Source organism: Eufriesea mexicana, unplaced genomic scaffold (assembly GCF_001483705.2).
Source record: "Eufriesea mexicana isolate 0111107269 unplaced genomic scaffold, ASM148370v2 scaffold130, whole genome shotgun sequence".
NCBI lineage: Eukaryota > Metazoa > Arthropoda > Insecta > Hymenoptera > Apidae > Eufriesea > Eufriesea mexicana.
This window is the reverse complement of record NW_016908311.1, coordinates 41,205-58,983: the sequence shown is the minus strand read 5'-3', so window position 1 is coordinate 58,983 and position 17,779 is coordinate 41,205. Positions and strand designations below refer to the sequence as shown.

The 17,779-nt window shown below is 41.1% G+C and overlaps 2 protein-coding genes across 6 annotated transcripts in view; one reads left to right on the top strand and one right to left on the bottom strand.

Moving 5' to 3' along the window:
* LOC108555171 (phytanoyl-CoA dioxygenase, peroxisomal) overlaps window positions 1-17,779 on the bottom strand; it is an 86,477-nt gene that overhangs the window by 60,087 nt on the left and 8,611 nt on the right. The gene's annotated exons all lie outside the window — the stretch shown is intronic.
* Window positions 7,080-17,779, top strand: part of LOC108555168 (beta-3 adrenergic receptor) — a 13,055-nt gene continuing 2,355 nt past the window's right edge. The window contains exons 1-7 of the mRNA XM_017910710.1: window positions 7,080-7,287; window positions 10,224-10,420; window positions 13,105-13,242; window positions 14,463-14,763; window positions 16,119-16,367; window positions 17,206-17,437; window positions 17,554-17,779. Coding sequence (XP_017766199.1) covers window positions 7,186-7,287; window positions 10,224-10,420; window positions 13,105-13,242; window positions 14,463-14,763; window positions 16,119-16,367; window positions 17,206-17,437; window positions 17,554-17,779 — 1,445 coding nt within the window. The 5' untranslated portion in view covers window positions 7,080-7,185. The remainder of the gene's footprint in view (window positions 7,288-10,223; window positions 10,421-13,104; window positions 13,243-14,462; window positions 14,764-16,118; window positions 16,368-17,205; window positions 17,438-17,553) is intronic.

Sequence of the window (17,779 nt, the reverse complement as noted above, 5' to 3'; positions counted from 1 at the left end):
ATTTATAAAATTTTCGTCCCTCTTTCTTCTTATTCTCGTCGAACTTATGGTCATCACAGTTGCACTAAATTTGTCCTACTGCAAATCTCATAATTTTTGCTATTTTTTAACATTTTTAACATTTAAACGTCCGTTTCAATTAATGTTTAATTCTCTGTAACAAAGAATTCCATTTGTTGATATTAATATTATAAGAAATAAAGTGCAATATGGCGTATTCGAATTTTTGTCAATATTGTATTACAGTGTGATTTAATAACGCGATAAAAATTCATGATTCGAGATTCGTGAATTTTGCAGGTTGTACAATGGTAGCTTGATTAAAATGAAATAGCACGATGCTCAGTGTTTAAATAACTTTTGTAACATGAATCATTATTTTGTCGTTTATTGTTCCAATTCGATGTGTCACTCACACTGGAGCAGCTGTGAACCGGTATATCGTTTAATATTCCCTTTACCGATATTACGCTCTTCGAGGAACCTCAGCATTTCGCAAATTGCACCAAATGGAATTCTCGCTGAGAAATTGTGCGACAATAAAATTGCTATTCCAGGAAGAGCAAGAGAAATAAAGCAACTTGATCGTTATTAGCTTGAAACAGGCTTGTAATCTAATTATTTCTTGGTTTCATGATACTCGAAACGAAAGCTATTTCATTGGCAATAACAGGGGTTATCGACATTTATGCAATTTCTAAAAATCCACATTTTTATGAACGTATATTAAAACAAAAATCGATTCAAATATTCTCGTTATTTGATTAAGGTGATTAATCATAGACATCGATACGTGGCCATATAAATTTTAATTATCGAGACTGACTTTATATAATTGCGCCCTCCGTATTTCCATTTTTCCGATAGCGTTAATTTTCCTACACATTCGTGCTGAAATAGAAATAATTCGAAACATTTGTACCATTTGCTTCACCAAATAATTACGCATGTCGAATGAATAAAATAAGTTTTCTCCCTACCTCCTATTTTTCTAAATTTAATAATTGCTCTATAACATTTAAAATATGATTTAAAATATTAGATCCGCACTAGAAAGCAACGAAAGTCGTCACAATTGACCCATCATATAACTACACGACCTTCTTCTTTGTATGATAACCTTGTTACTTCCACGGCTGTCAGCCATCTGGAAAAGAATTGTATTTTCGACAAATTCTGTCCGTAAAAATCTGTCCACGTTCTGACCTATTCAAACGAGTCCTTTCATCCTTAAACTCTCTCCAGTGAACCCGACCGTTTGTTTTCGAACAAACAGATGGAAGCCTAACGCGGTAATATTCGACCGTGGAGGGCGAGTAGTTGTAATCCCGCAATGGCATCCCTTAAACAGCCACGTTCCTCCTCGTTATCATGCGGCGCAACTTCCCTTTCGTTCCTTCAATTTCGCGGAGTAGCAAGAAGCACGAATGAGAAAACTTTCGACGAGCAGCGATATCGTGATTCTGTTTGCCTCTTCCTGTTCGTCGTTTCAGATTGCCTTTGCCGGATTGGAAACGACTCGATGCTCGTGACAGAAGCAAATTGTAACCAATAATTACATGCAACTTTAAGGGGGGTATTGATATAAAAATGGCGAAATGTAACATTCGAAAATCGAGGCTTCTAACAGTTTTCTGAACATAATCGATGCAAGTTTCGAATATCATTTAAATACTTTAACACTTAACAGATGGACCACGTAAATTTACGTTTCTCCATTGTGATTTTCTAGCACGGGTCACTTAGATTTACATTTTTGCTTCAATTTTTAGTACGCTGCGTTAATTTTTCATTTTATGCACATTGCGTTATTTCTTCTTGGTATCATTAGTTATAGTACTATCCTTCTGTTCACTCTACCGCGCAGTTTTGTTTTTTAGCTAGTATTTTTGAAAGTAATTTTGTAATTGTAAAGACGGAACAGAAACAGTTTTCTGTGGAAAATAACGAAATTTGTGCGGATAACTTATCGGATATAGGAAGTGCTGATGAATTAGAGGACTTTGATGAAGAAAGTGACATTTCTAGCGACGAGAGTGAAATTATTGCTCCCAGGAAAAAAATTTTGCGGAGATTATTATCATCAGAGTTAGAAAGTGAATTCTCCTAAAAAATGCTCGGAAGTTGAGAAAGACAGAGCAGATTTGACCCGTTTGTTAAGCGTTAACACCGTGCCACGGGCAACAGCAACGTCGGTCACGTTGAGACACTTTGACACACAAGCCATTTCGTCCGAACACTGCGAAGAATAACACGCAACTGAGACAGGAAAACATCGTTGGAAATTAACTACGAGCCTGATCCATATTGTTTACGTTCAGTTCTCTCTACGACCCACGGCTCTCGCCCGTGATACTCGTGTTCGACCCGATCTCCCTACCAGGAGTCTCGCACCGAATTAAAGAAAATTTCGGTTTCTTTAGTTCCGAGGGTGCTGAAAATTTTCTGAATATATTAAACATTCATTCGGTTTCCTCTCCGTATTTAAATACACGACACAGACCGGTAGATTTAATATTAAAAAATCCAATAAACAAGTTCCGTCTTATATCTCTACCTATTATATCTGAAAATACAAACTAAGAATTATTTTCTCTGTATTCCTCTTAACGAAGACTTAAATTTCTCAGGTCAAACGATGTATATCGTTCTGATATCGTGTTTTGTAATTTGTACAAAAATTTCTGATCCTTTGTTCATCGAGGAATATCTCTGTTCACGAATGAATTATTCATCGACGATACACGGGAAGAACAATGCAACAGGAGGAAGATTAAGGAAATACCAGTGACTCTTACCGATTTACTCGAGACACAAAACTAACGATCTGCAACATTTCCTTATCTTTAAGACGGATTAATTTTCAACGAGAGATAATAGTCCCGGATTACCGAGCACTCGCTGTATTAAAATATCATACAGTCTATTAAAACGAGAACGTTTGTCGCGTTTAAATCTCCGTTCTCTCAATCCCAGCTGAAAGCTGAGGCACAACAGGATATTTATCCTGCGCGAAAACCATTAACGAGCTTTCGTCAATAGAACTGCAAGCGCGGCTCGCTTCAGCTTCGAGCACTTTGCATACGGTATTAACACGGTCAATTTTATGGAAATCGTATCTCTTTAATTCATTTTGGTCGTGGAAGGTTTCCAATGAGAACGCATCACGCGCGTAATCCCGGGAAACCGTGAATCCCACCCGAATCAGCTAAAGAGCCGGCTCCGAGCAGCTGCTTAATTGAAAATCGTAAAAAAATCCGTTTATATCGAAGCCGATCTCGTGGATCGATTTTCTCTAACAACGGAAGAAAAATCAACGAGAAAATCAAGGCGAAGAGGAGAAAAAATCCGTCGTTCCGTCGCGGCTGAAAGGATATCGAAAATGGGAACGAAATGGCACCTTTTCAGGCGCCTCCTTCCTACGATTTGCCCATTCGCGTGAAAAATCTCGATTTTTCCAATTTTGCGCCCGACATGGCGCCAGCTTGCGAGGGAAATGCTGAATACGAAAGCAAAAGGCGATTAATGTCGCGTGACTTGACGCCTTTTCGCGGATTTTCCACGGTAAATCCGCCGTTTAAGGTTCCGTTTATCTTCCTTTCGCACGAAGTTCACCCTCTGCTCCATGGGCTCTCCGCGACTCTTAACTTTACTTTATCGAACATGCGAAGGATGTTTCAATTCAATTAAGGATGGAGTCGGAACGTGGGTTGAAAAAAGGGGTAATGAGAAAATCGAACCTGCTAATGCCTCGTCGTCTTTTTGTACTTCGTGATAGAAGGACCTCGTCGAGACTCGCGTAATTTTATTGGGTATTTAAAAAGTGACCTATATTCGCCACGCGTTCTTTCATTCCAGAGAATGATCGAAGAAAATTGTGCAAATGTGGGGTAGCGTTCCGTGAAACGAAATGAAATAGCTAGGAGTATGGTAATTAATTGCTGGAAAGTAATAGTGGAACAAGAATTCTGAGGACATCGATGGCAGAAAAATTATTGCGTATCTAATTCCGCGATGGAGTATGAAGTGAAGAATGAGGTACCTAATTCAGGAAATAAATTATTATTATTAACAAGTATTCCCTTAATTCATTTCTGTTAATTTCAATCTCTAGAAATTCACAGTTTCAGCCTATTTCTATTAGCATCTGTCCCAGCATCTATTAATCATTATAGTTATTCCCTTTAACTTATTTCTTACTGTTCTTTTAATTCTCGTCGAAATATTATTCCATGCTGCAAATATTATTCGAACCAATTTCTATTAACACGTATCCCCATGAATATTGACAAAGTTGGGAAAGTTCAATCGGTATCGCTACCAATCGTTCCGAAAAGAAATTTGCTGGATATACCCCGCAACTAAGAATTCCAAATTCGCTTTGATCTTAAACGAATTTCTGCTTGCTTTTGGTCACTTTTAACGTTAATTGGGAATCTTTCCAACGACAATAACAAAGACTCGTAACAAGAACGTGCAATGTTACACAAGCGACCGAACATCTCTATCGGCTTCCTCCACGGGTATAGTACATTAAATCTCGAGGCTGCTGAAACAAGGAACTAAACGATTGAAGTAGACAGTGCCGCGAGTTGTCTCGGTATAAAGGTTGAAACCGGCTAATGGTCGATAATGGAACTGCCTGAATGGCAGCATAACCAAATTATGCTGTCGACTGGCTGCTCGTGATCCGGAAAACAATATTCACGAGGGGAACGCGTCATTATACGTATAATACAACGAAATCTGCTCTCGTTCCGACTCGTTCTTCATTGGCCTTTCTACATATGCAATGTCTCAGCCAGTCAGTCAAACGATCGTCTTCTAGAAAATCTCAGGCTGTACCACGTTCTATACAGATGACAAAATTTACGTTTGTAAGTATTGCTTCAGATTTCTATACGAGTCGTTTATTCGCCTAATTAATCGAAATAAAAAATTGACATTTCCTTTAGACACGAAAAGTTAAACATCCCTGTACAGTGTTATTATTATTATTTTTATTTTAACCCTTTGCACTCGAGAGATGACTCTCAGTTACCATTTAATCAGATTCTAAAGATCGACGTTAAGAAAAATAATTCTAATTTGCATAATTTGCATATGATTTCTCATTTACCATTTTAAAAATATCGTCGACTCTATGACAGAAAGTTTTCGAATTACTATTTTTCTGTAACGAAAAAGTCATCGAGTGCAAAGGGTTAATTCCCCTTGTATAACTCTATATAGGTTACAACGTTGTTATAACATTGCATGGGTTTTAATTCTGACGTTTGAAGTCAATCATTTTGACGCAAGTTAGCATTGGCTCATACGCGAAGCGTTTCGAAATGCATGGATTCCGTCGAAAGGAATAAATTATTTTATAAACGACTTTGAGGGGGGGAGGGGGGGTTCGTATTTGTAGATACGCGAAGTCTGACGCGAGTAGTGCAACAAGGATTTTCATTGACAGGATTTATCGCAAGCGCGTCCTGCTCGCGTCATGCAGCGGCGAGACATTAGCGGATTAGCCAGCATTTGCATCACCTTGAGCCGTCAGTTGTAATTTTCGCCCGCAGCACTTATCATACCGCGGATCGACCGTGTTTGTGCCATGTTATTCGCGAGCTCGACCCTAACTTGACAGTCTTAAAACTCGTTAGCCTTTGCCTCTGATAAATCAAATTATTAGCGACTCTGCCTCTACTCCCCTTAATTTATGGTATCAACGGTGATAGTTCGCGATGGATGGAAATTCGTGTCAAACGAGGGTACACAGACGTCTATGTAAATTACCAGCAACATTTTGGTATAGTTGACACTATACAGCGCGCAAGTGGCGTATACAAGCGGTGCCTCGAGGTAAAGATCCAAAGCCAAATTTAGAAGGAATTTTCAAACACGCGCAGTTTCTAATTTTTTGAATTTTCGAAAGAAAAATAACGATCCAACGGAATATCGTGAAAGGTAGCCAATCGCGAGCAAAAGAATTCAATAAAATATCATGGTCTTTTTCGATAAGTTTCCTTACGTAAACTTTGTTTGCCGTTCCACGAAATTGATACCATAACTCGTAACACGATTGATTCTTTACGTAATCCAATCGAGAATTCGAATTGATACACGATGTTTCGTATCCTGTTTCCTTATACCGCCGAGGTAACGATCCGGATTAAAATGCAATATTCCATGTTAATCGGAAGTAGATCGTTACTATGTTCGTTTCTGCAACAACTGATGTATTATTCAATATATCTCCGCGGTAACGGGCATCGTTAATTGACATATTTGGCGGTGAATCGAGAACCTCGCCACACAACCGATGACCTTTCGTGTCCCGATGTAACGGCCTTGACCAAACCGATACCTCGTTTATGAATCGATACCACGTCGCGGTAGAACACGTGGTAAAAATTGTAAAACTTACCCCTATAGTATGCTCTATCGTGCTACCTCATTAATCAAATTAGTGTCAATTAATGCCAATCCCACGAAACTTCGAGGAAACATTCGCAAAAATTTTTCCAAGCAATCTTCGAATCTTCGTCATCGTTAAACGACGAATATAAAAATATTACCATATTTGCAGATCCTGAATTTCCATAACCCAAACTTACAAACGTAAACGGTAAAAATTTGTCCTCCGAGATGCAATTTCGCGTTTCATCCCGTATGCAAGGATAACCCTAGTCAAGCATAATCTCATACGCGCAAACAGACATTGATTGACAGTACTGTCGACACACGCTACTCCTGCGTCCTCCAAGGGCCACACTAGCTAATTGCAATCCTGGCACGAGACGGACCGTCGAATAATTGGCAGTATCTTGCGAATTAGTCTCCAAAAAGTCGGTGCTCATTGCCACGTCTTCTCCGATATCCTCTAGAATCCTCTATCGTCCTCCTGTCAAAGTTACTGCATCCTGCACGAGTCGTTAACCGCCATAAGTTGGTCCAATCATCGTAGTTGGAGTTTGAAACCGGCACGAAGTCATGGCAGACATTAACGCGACTTAATTTAATTATTTCGATGGGCTGATCGATACCGTGGCCATCGTGGCAGATGTTTCAGGTGCATCCGCCATCATGACACCGTGGATCGCGGAACAGAGGCTAGACACTTGAGCAGCAACGACCGACCTGTTCCATTTCCCGGAGCCAACATCTTCGAAGGCGGACAACCAAGCTGGAGGAAGAGGAATGGTCCCTTGGGCCTTTGGCGTGCTTCTCGTCCTCGTTTCTGCTCTGGGTCTTTTTCTCAACGGTTACGTTCTCCTCGTGGTTCTCGGGCTGGGCAAACAGGTGAATAACAAAACTCTCCTTCGGTCCGAAATTCCGCTGATTGCTACTTTCGCGAGATAGTTCCATGGCTAGGCCACGTGGTCTGCGTGCTGGGTACCATGGAGTTGGTATGAAAAAGCTGTTCGTGGAAATGGGGGTCTTGGGTGTGGAACTTCTTGGTTTGGGAAATTCTTGGTCTCTACTTTTTCGAGTTTCCAGTGGTATGTGGGTGGATAGTAGAGCGATTTTTGGGGAGAAATTAATTTTAGTAAAATTGTAACTGATAATAAATAAAGCTCAAGTTAATCGTGATAACAGGTTCGACGCAAATAAATTATCAAAGTTGAAGTCTAACGTAAAATGGTATCCTTCGTATAGTAAATTATGTTTCTAATACTGACGATTTGAAATCACTCTATGCGAGAAATTTTTAAGTAGAATGGGCCGTTTAATTATCTTCGAGATGGTTAAGATGGCGAGGAATTACAAGTTTATAAGAATTTTTCAATCGCGAGTGCTCTTAAGGAACAAGAGAATGCTTGTTTGCAGACAATAGATCACTGACACTGCAGTAATTATTCAATAGGCTATCGGTCTTCCTTGATGGCCGTGTTATCAGGGACAGAGGACACACAATGAAGTTTAATAGCGTATGAAAAGCTGGACGATAAATCGAGGAAAATTCATTAGCATCGAGCTTTGACGGCCGACGAAATCACGGTTGATGAAATTCTGGCCGAATTAGAAAAGGTGTCTGGATCCTTAATGAATTGAAAGCTCCCGCACAGAATCGAAGCAATTATGTTATCGGTTGGGAATACACGTTGGGCCGTTAAACTGATTGCGCGCTATCTATGCTTGAATGCGTCTTGGTCTAGTTACGAGTTACTATTGTCATAGTTGCTCGCGAACGTTCGAGCAAACACGCGTTTGATTAGTTCTCGAAACAGAAACGAACCGAAATATTGAAATACTATTTGTCGAAGCGGAGCTTCAGTTTCCCCGTAATACCGAAATTTCTAAATTATTTAAACCGTATTTACGGAAGGCAAAGAATAGTATTAAAAATTCAAGCGACTCTTTGAATTTTCTCTAGGGAATTCTCAGGGAATCCTTAAGAAAATTCTCGTTTCACGAGTCGACATTTTCGAGACCTCGCACACCTCTGCGAAACACCATTTCACATACTTTATCCGCACTTTATTCACCTTTAAACCACTCTATTCTTCCATCAAAAAATTTCAGCACCGTATAACATTACCTTCGAGACCAAACTATCAAACAAACTTTGTCTTCTCAAACTTTTCTCCAATTTTCTGTCTCCATATTTGTCTTTACGATTGATCCCTCCTTGCTCGCTGGTTTACGTATCACGTCGAAATAATATAAAATAAAAGATAAAATTGTCGAATAATCTGCAATCGCAATTTTAAACAACGAAGATCCCAAGCCATGGCTTCGAACCGTGTAAAAGACGCGACACGTAGCTCGATTTTCCGAGAAAAATTTCCGAGGAGGTTTTTACATTATAGAATCGAGCACTCTGGGAATTAATACGGGATTAAGATCCACGAAGACCCGAGCGATTTTTCCAATGGCGGCTAATCCCGCCTTTTAAAGCGGTCTCCTTTGACCAGAGAAAGAGAAAGCCAGTCTTTTCGCAAGCATGACACATTTCTCCACGAAGAAATGAAACTCGCGGAAGGAAAGTGGTCACCCTGGAAATAGCCTTATCCTTTTACGCTATCCATTTTAGCGGGTGCTGCTGGCTGACCATGGCAGTTTGAACAACGCGAGGCTACCCAGTGGTTAGAAAAGATCGCATGCTTTTCGATATAATATCGAAGGCCGGACGTTGAATGACAGCCGGCGAAGTAGGTCGCATAAAATGCGTTCCTTTACTCGATACTCCCCCACGGATTTCCCATTTTGTTTCACGCGAATAACGTCTGAAATATAGCCATACATGTCAGAATTATGTCATCGATGGACAAGAAACTCTGGTGACACGTATGAACAAATTTCTCACACTGCAATTAATTACGCGTAGAAATACATAAAAACGTTCTCCTAATTTCCTATACCAATTTACTTTTACTCAGGTTCGAATATCCCTTTCGATAAGATAAAGGGAAAATAGTATGTACGACTGCTAGTACATTTAAATGAAACATCTATGGAGTAGGTCTAAATATTCAGGCTTAAAATTAATACCGTGTTGCCGATTCAGATTTCATTGGTTCATGATTGGATTCAGATTATTCTCTCCCAAGTTTTAGAGGTATTAATTTCCTCTGGTTATTGCAACTTGATTATTATTAATATCATTCGTTCTTATATACAATGTACATATTATACACTGTACTGTATTTGACACTAAGTTTACGGACGCTCTCTGTATACCTATTTCTAAGAACACCTGTCAAATTGACAGGTAAAGGAATCCACGTACCATTTTCTTTTTAACGATTAGTTTAATTTAAAAACAATTATATATTATATTAACAGTCTTAATATAAGTTAACTAAATCTGTTACCATCGTATAATTGGAGCAACCCTTCTGTCAAATTGACGGGTTCCGTAAATCTAGCGTTAGGTCAGGCGACTCCAGTGTCAAGCTACAAGCTACAAGCTGGGAGCACATTTTAATGACTCCAATTCTTGCAACTCGGTTGAAGAAACCTTAAAGTCTCCGAAGCTAATTATTCCATAAACATCAAATTAAGAGTCGTACTACATAAATTCACGTTCCACCCGTTCCGAGCATTCCTTCCACTGTAAAGAAGTGGACGAGTAACGTTTAAGAAAATGGGAGAGGGATCGCGTGCAAACGGCGAGAAGTTTAAATTACAAGATCTCAGCTAGAAATTAAGATTGCACGTTGCACAGAAACTTTTGATCGCCGTGGAAAAGTTTATTTAACGAGTTAACCGCGTATCACGACCAATGTCCGCAGACGCAGCAGCAACAGACCGCCAATACCTTGTTGCTGATACACTTGGGAGCCGTGGAGGCGGCTGTGTGTCTGATATTACTGATCTTTACCACTGGTTCTTGGGCTATCGCTGGCACCTGGTGCGTTCTCCACGGGTTTCTCCTCGCTCTCCTGCATCCGGTCGCACTCTGGACCGTAACTGGATTGAACTGTGACAGGTGAGTTCGTGCTCGCACCTTTTCCTTCTATTTTCAGGCTACGCAGAGTTCAAGCTCGTATTCGAAATCGAATTCTTTTATCGTCCAGCTGTTTGTTGAATCCCGACCGTGTCTGATTTATAGCGCAAATTTCATGATCCACTGCGTGCTAAAGCTCTGTTATTCCTTCGGCAAGAACCTGCGGGGAATTTCGGTCGTGGTGTTTACTAAGCATAAAGTAGCTATATTTGTTGAATCAATTTTGTAAATTCGTCCCGGGTAGCTTCGATATTTGCAGACACCTGTATTATCATAGCCAATGTATAATATAATATCCTTGGCGATCCCGATATTTACGCGAAATTGTTTGTTTCCGTTCCGCGTTTCATTTGCGATGTAAAATACGCATGGTCGAATTTTGTAATTTATAGAGGTACGATATATCGAGGACGTATATTGTTCTTCGAGAATAGAAGTATCCCCCGTTTCTTTGTTCTTCTATCGAATATTTTAACTCCTCTCACGATCGTTGTACACGTGGATCATTTGATTATTCTTTGTTACGTGATAAAATAATTAAATAAGATCGTATAAGTTACGCGGTCGAAGCACTTTAACTCGTTTTTAGTTTTCCCTTGAGACACTAGCTACCGAGATTCAACTATGGTACCTTATACTAGGGTTTAGTTAATTCGATGTTCAATGAACACGGAACGACTGACTTATCGGTTCGTCGTGCAGACTGCGTCGAAAAACCATTGTCGTCTCCGCAGCGGCAAAATGGAGGGGCCATGGAATCGGAAGTCCTTTGTCTCCCATAGCACAGCGATAGAAAAATCGAGTTCGATCCGATGCCACGGCGACGTTCAACGAGCCTTACGTGGCACAAAGCTGGCAAGCTTTTCACCGTCGAATGTCAATAGCGGTTCCCAGTATTCAGCCCAGATATCTCTTTGGCCGTCAACCGACGCCAGATCTTCGATTCAATCAGAAACCCTTCGACACACCGTCTCGTCGTCACTGCTCCTGCCTATAGTCCCAGGGGCAGAGAAGGTCCAATGCTCCCTCAAATTACATCGTAGGAACGTGTAAACGGCCTGGTATCTCGACCGAGTCTCGTTCATCGATAATGAACACGGTACGGGACGTTTTATCGTGCCATTCTAGCCTTCGTCGTCAGCAAAGCTGTTACTACCAAAGTTAGCACGTAGTAAAAACGTTGAGGATACAAGCTGCCACTAAACTATGTCGGAAATATTTCAATAGTTAATTAAGTAGCTGCAGGTAACGACTTCGTTTGCTCCTTATGCTAACTATTCGAATTTTCGCGAGACTGGATAGTAATACTGTGGTATTGCGAGCTGCGCATTCTCAGCTTTGTCTCTAACAAAGGAAACAGTATTAAGAACGACAGCGAGTCGAATGGGTGTGTGGTCCTAGTTTGAAGTGAATGCATGAGAACGCTCAGGGGGTGATGTCTGGAGTACATGCGGATGGACGGGTGACCATGTGCAAGGATTGTTTGGATGAGATATTTATGACCAGGTCGAGTGCAAGCAATGAACGAAAGTCTGGGAATATGTCCGAGTGTCTCAAGTACCTGGCCCACCAAGGTCGAGGTAGTGTGGGAAATGAGTGACCAACGAAGAGAGCTTGTGCATGAAAAGAGAGAATGTTAGACTTTAAATAAGGGTGCAAGGACGCGGGCAAGGTAGAATTCGAGTCACGGTGAGTAGAGAATCGTGTGTTTGAGAGTTAGAGAATTGAGAGGAACCTAGTGTAATATTTTACTTAAATAAATCTGCTTTGTTATTAAAAAGGAGTCGTTGTTTATTAGACGCGCAGATCTCTGGCGGGAATGGGATTAATTTAGCGTTAATCCTACAATACGAATCCTTTGCTACTTAAGGAGACGCGATTCTATGTCGTCCAAAATCACACCTTCGATGATAAATATTTACCAAGCCCGAGAAACGAGGAAAAATAGTCTAGGTTGAGGGCGGATAAAAATACAAAGAGACACGTACCTCTTCCATTACATGGAAATATCGTGGCTGCCCGATTTCAGGCCGATCGAACGCGTTCGATATTTTATTCACGACCCACGCGAATTTAAACTCCCGCATTCCTTTTCCACCGTGTCGCGACCTTTTCTCTTCGCTGTCGTTCCTCTTCGCCACCTCCTTTTTCATTATTCACCTATGCACGCTGCATTCCGACGATTCCAGGACGATCATTTAAGGGTGTCGAACGGGACAGGGCTATAAAAAGATTCGATTTCGAACGACGTCGAGGATTCTTCTTCCACGCGGACCATGCGACGATTAGAAGCATAAGAGCTTTTTCACACCACGATATCTGAATCGCGATACACGTGTACCATACACACCCGATTCTCGTTGACAGCATATTCGAAGATAGCGAAAATTGGTATTTTATTTTTCTAATTCTTTTTTCGGAAAATCGGTATCGCGAATCCTCTTCTTTCACTTGAGAATCGCCATACGGCGCTTTCGTTAAATTACGCGAAGAATCGGAATCCATAGAGAAAAGCTGCATAATATATTTGCGCAATACAGTCCACTGTATTTTAAGGAAACGTTTCCATCGAATTGTGTATGTACCATATTTGGTATTTCTCATAAGCGTATTACGATGCAAATATCGTCGTGTGAAAGAGCTTTAAGTTGGCTTCTTCTGTGCAGATATTACGCGATCGCAGCGCCGCTGCATTACGCCGCATTGGTGTCGCCACGTCGCGTTGCAGTTGGTCTAGCTGCATCTTGGATAGGGGCTCTGTTCCTGTGCGTGCTGCCCTTCTGGGGCCTGGTACCGTCTTACAGGTTGGTTTCCTCCTTGAAAATTTCACTCGATGTTCCATTTCTTCGGTTTATTTTTTTTTTCTTTCGTGTTCGATGTCTCGTGAAATCGAGAGTTTCCGTTGGCCTTTTGCGTTTTACGCAGAAGATGCTAGGTTATGCCGGCGGAGTTAAAAGAAGACGGTTTTTTCTTTGGTTAATTCCCGCATGATGAATGTTCAGTTCAACCCAGATAGCGTTTCGATTTCTTTATCGAAAGTAATATTTCATCCGCGTTACTTGTGCATGTTACTGTGCCAAGGCTGGGATTAATTAAATTCCTTTTAAAACTGCTAACGATCTCACTGAAATAGTTTTTCTGTCCGACAATCGAGACATAGTTCTCGGATTTTTTTATTATTCTAGTTGCAGGAAGTAGCTTCTTTCTTCCTGATTTGCAGCATTCTTCGCGAGCTCGTGAAATATTGGGCGAAGTAAAAAGAAATACTGGAATATTCAGCCGGTGGCCAACATTGTTAACTTACTTCGTCTTTTATTATATTAGGTGTAGTAAAAAGAAATCTATTATTTTTGCATTGAATTTCGTGCAAAAATAATGGATTTCTTTTTACTTCACCTAATATAACGCGGGAAAAATAGCAAGATTAAAATTGGATCATCAAAGATGCTCGAAAATAATGTTACGTCGAAAGATGACAGAAAAATATTTCAGTCCTGAAGGATAATTGGTATGTAAAAGAATTCAACTACTGCTATAAGAAAGGACCCTTTTCTCGCCTAAACTTCCAATTCAAACATATACAAACTACTCCACGTAACAAGACCAAGTAACTTTGAAACAGCAAAAAGGAACCCAAAATTTTATCAAGTAAAATTAAAAGATTTCTAAGATTCCACTATTTTCCAGTTCGTTTTTAAAATCATTATAAAAATACGTACAATTTCTATTTTCGAATAAAATTAGGTAAGAAATTTCTCAATCTAGCGGGTTAAAAGGTCTACCTCGATTGCACGTACAAAATGGTAGCAAAATACGGTATATTTATATCGTATCATTTTATATCCCCGTCCGAAGTGCTTTAAACTTCACGAAATTAAACCTGACACGAGACACCCTGTATATCCATCACCGTTACCCGCCCTGCTCCCTAAATACCCTGCTTCACACGTCTCCCTAAAAGAAGCAAGCAGCGTGACAGAGGGATAACGAAGAATTAAGTTCTTGAACGTTATTGTTACTGCAGATACAGTCCAGGGCTGGGTTGCTGCGCGCCGAATTTCGGCAACAATTCGTGGGCGTCGGCGCTTTACGGGGCAGCTTATGCGATTCTGGGTCTGGCGCTGCCCGCGATCCTCGTAACCGTGTGCAATTTGCGTGTGCTCGGCATCGCGCGTTATCACCGGCATCGCATCGCGAGCGCAATTTACGAAGTCACCCTGAGCGCCCAGGCGACCATCACCCATCAACGGAATCCGTTTTTCGTACCCACTGTCACGGCACCTTCAGTCGTCAACCCGCCCCGCTTTCACAGCGCGGCCAAAACGGTTTGTACATTCCCAGGTCCGCGTAATTTCTGTTTGCACTGCATAATTCTCGTATCGCGTGTCGTCCGCGTAATGGACGTAATATACCGTGTCGCGCGGACAATTTCGCGCGGCCAAAGCGTGTCGTGCCGAACGACGAGCTCGTAATTTCGCATGGACACGCGCGACCAACAATGTTGCGAGGGAATTCCAACCTCTGCGAATTTTGCACGCGTGCTTTAATTTTCGAACGACTGCCTGCTCGGATTTCAAGATACCGATCCGACAGATGAGATTAATCGGATTAGCTTTCGGTTAGCTTCGTTATCTCGTGTACGTGGATTTAGTTTGCAGAAAATGCATGACACCGGAGAAGAAAATTCAACTTCTTTACAGGGATGTACGCGTAACATTCGAGCAATCTCGATTTCAGGAAATACTAAAAATTGCAGGGTGTGTTAATGTCGATATAAAATTGGATCACCTGCCCTTATTGGATCAAAAAAAGAGGTATTAAAATTTCGATCAAATAATAATATAGTAATAGCTCCTGCCAATACTGGCAAAGATAATAATAAAATTATTGCAATACAGATGAAGGAAATAAAGGAAAATTTTATCTAAATCCAAACAAAAATTTTTTAGCACTTTGTCGTGCAGAGATATGCAAATTTTTGGTCAAAAAAATTCCGAAAGTAGTTCTTGATTTTTCAAGTGCAATTCAAACTTATAATATTTAGGAGAGTTTTATGAATATTCATCGTACGCCATGTTTCGAATCCCAAATGCTAAAGAGTTTTGTCACGTGACGATCATTTAACAATCGATAACTCGTGCATCTGTTTAGCATAAACAGGTTCTTTGAAATGCTTGAAACGAATAAACACGGTATAAATACTCGTAAGCGTGGGAAATAAGAGAACAGTGACCGCAATGTGTTCCTTCTGAATACCTGAGAATTATCTCGGTCGATCGTGATCGATTAAAGAAGAAAAATTCATTAGCAAAGTCAAACGGGAAGTTTTAATTATCGATATCTCGGTGGACGTTAAATCGAGCAACTCGACTGGAACATGATTTAAAACCCCGGCCGGGAACTGGATTTCTGCAGAAAGTTAGCATACCAAATCGATCGACTTGGCTCGGTTTTACGTGCAATCAACACCCTCTTTCTCTCTCGTGCAATTCGTCAGTGCGAACGAACAAAGTGTCCGTGTTAATCACCCTTGGAATAACATTCTCGCTGATATATTAATCGCGTAATTCCATCTAACGAGTTCCTTTCATCCGCCGATGCCCTGGCTCGTCGTGCGGCACGCTGTTTAATTGTTATTTAAATTACTCCATGCATAGTGACCATGATATTGGCTTTGCAGGTAATGCAACTGGTTGGTTCACTGTACTTGCTTTATTTTCCGTACTGCGGTCTGATTCTTTGGGAAGTTTGCGACGTCGGCAATCAACCGCACCTCCACGACCATTCCAATCTCACGTCGTTGGCCTCCCTCTTGCTCGCCTGTTCACCGCCCATCAACGGCCTCCTCTACGGCTTGAAATCGCAGACCCTTAGACGATCGGTGAAGAATTATTGGCGGAAAAAGGCGACAAAGTCGGAACTTCAACAAGTAATTATACTCGATTTGATATCATTTTTGCGTTTAAGTTTGCAACGAACGAAAAGATCTTCGTGTCTCGATACATACCGGCTCACGGATTTAGCTTACACGTCTGGAAATTATTACTTAACAAACATTTCCTACGTAATTATTCACACGATTGCACAGCTCGTGCGTTTCCTAGGAATTTGCTTTTCAGTGCAGAGCCATTCGTGAATTATAGGTAACACTCGGTTCTTACTGGCAGTTTTTTCCACGGACTTTTTAATGGGGAAAAAAATATTCTCGCGACGAACGTGTTCGTCAAACTGAACACAGTCGACCAATAAAGAGCCGAGATCCTGCCCGTAATAAATCTATGCAAATTAAATCCCCTCGGAGGTCAGTGGCTGCAAAGTTTCGCTTCGGAACTTTGCTGCAGCGAATCTATCGCAATCTTCTCTTCCGCGATATTTTACTCAAAAAATGCACGTCATTTTGATATAATAGATTCATAAATTTGAAATTCCACTTGTTGAAAAAAGTCCTCGAAATTATTCAACCTCTTCTTGAATTTCTCCTTCATAACGAACGATCGAATAATTATTCAAATTGATCATCGACCATTCAACAAATTTTGCTTCTCGAGTGTTGGAATAAAAATTCGCAATGTTCCTGAATCATTCTTCAGTTTCGTCGAGCTTTCAGCCAAGCCTTCGATTTCTTCGAGCAAAATTAGCATTTTCCCTTGCCTTCTTTATCTCTTCCAATTTCTTTCGTCTATTAAATTAACGATTCGAGCGATCCATAAATTCCTTCCCCAAACGTGATGTTCCAAGATCATTGCTCATAATGGCCGCTGATTTAGGAGATCCAGGCGAGGACCCCGAGCGCAGCAGGATCGCGTAGACCGTCCGGAAGCGGAACTGGTTCTTTCTTCCCATTCCCACCACTACAGCGAAGGCTCAGCGAGGCTCTGTTGGCACTGGGATCCTGCAGAACCGGAAACAGCTTCGACAGCAATAATCTCGGCTTTCATCGAAGCAGATTGCAACCTGCCGCCTCGTGCAATACCCTTCGAGTACCTACTTCCGAATCAGGTTACCGAGCTTAAATTTTAAAAGTCGTTTCGTCACTCTCCACCGATTTCCTCCACTCGTTCCACATTGGACAGGTGTCCAACCGTCACACGTGTAACTTTAATCCGCATACGCAGGTGAAAGCAGTAAATTAGTGAGGTCCAGCGCGAGCGCAGCCAGCCTGATGGGTCCCCACTACAGAAGCGACTTCATAGGCGTAGACATGAGCGCTGGTTGCTCCATAGCAATGAATGAAACACCGAGAAGAAGTCCAAGGATACTTATAACCAGAGCGTGCAGCGAGGATAGCCAAGATGGAGGGAGTCCGTTGTTGAGGAAGACTTTCCTGGCCAATGCTCTTCC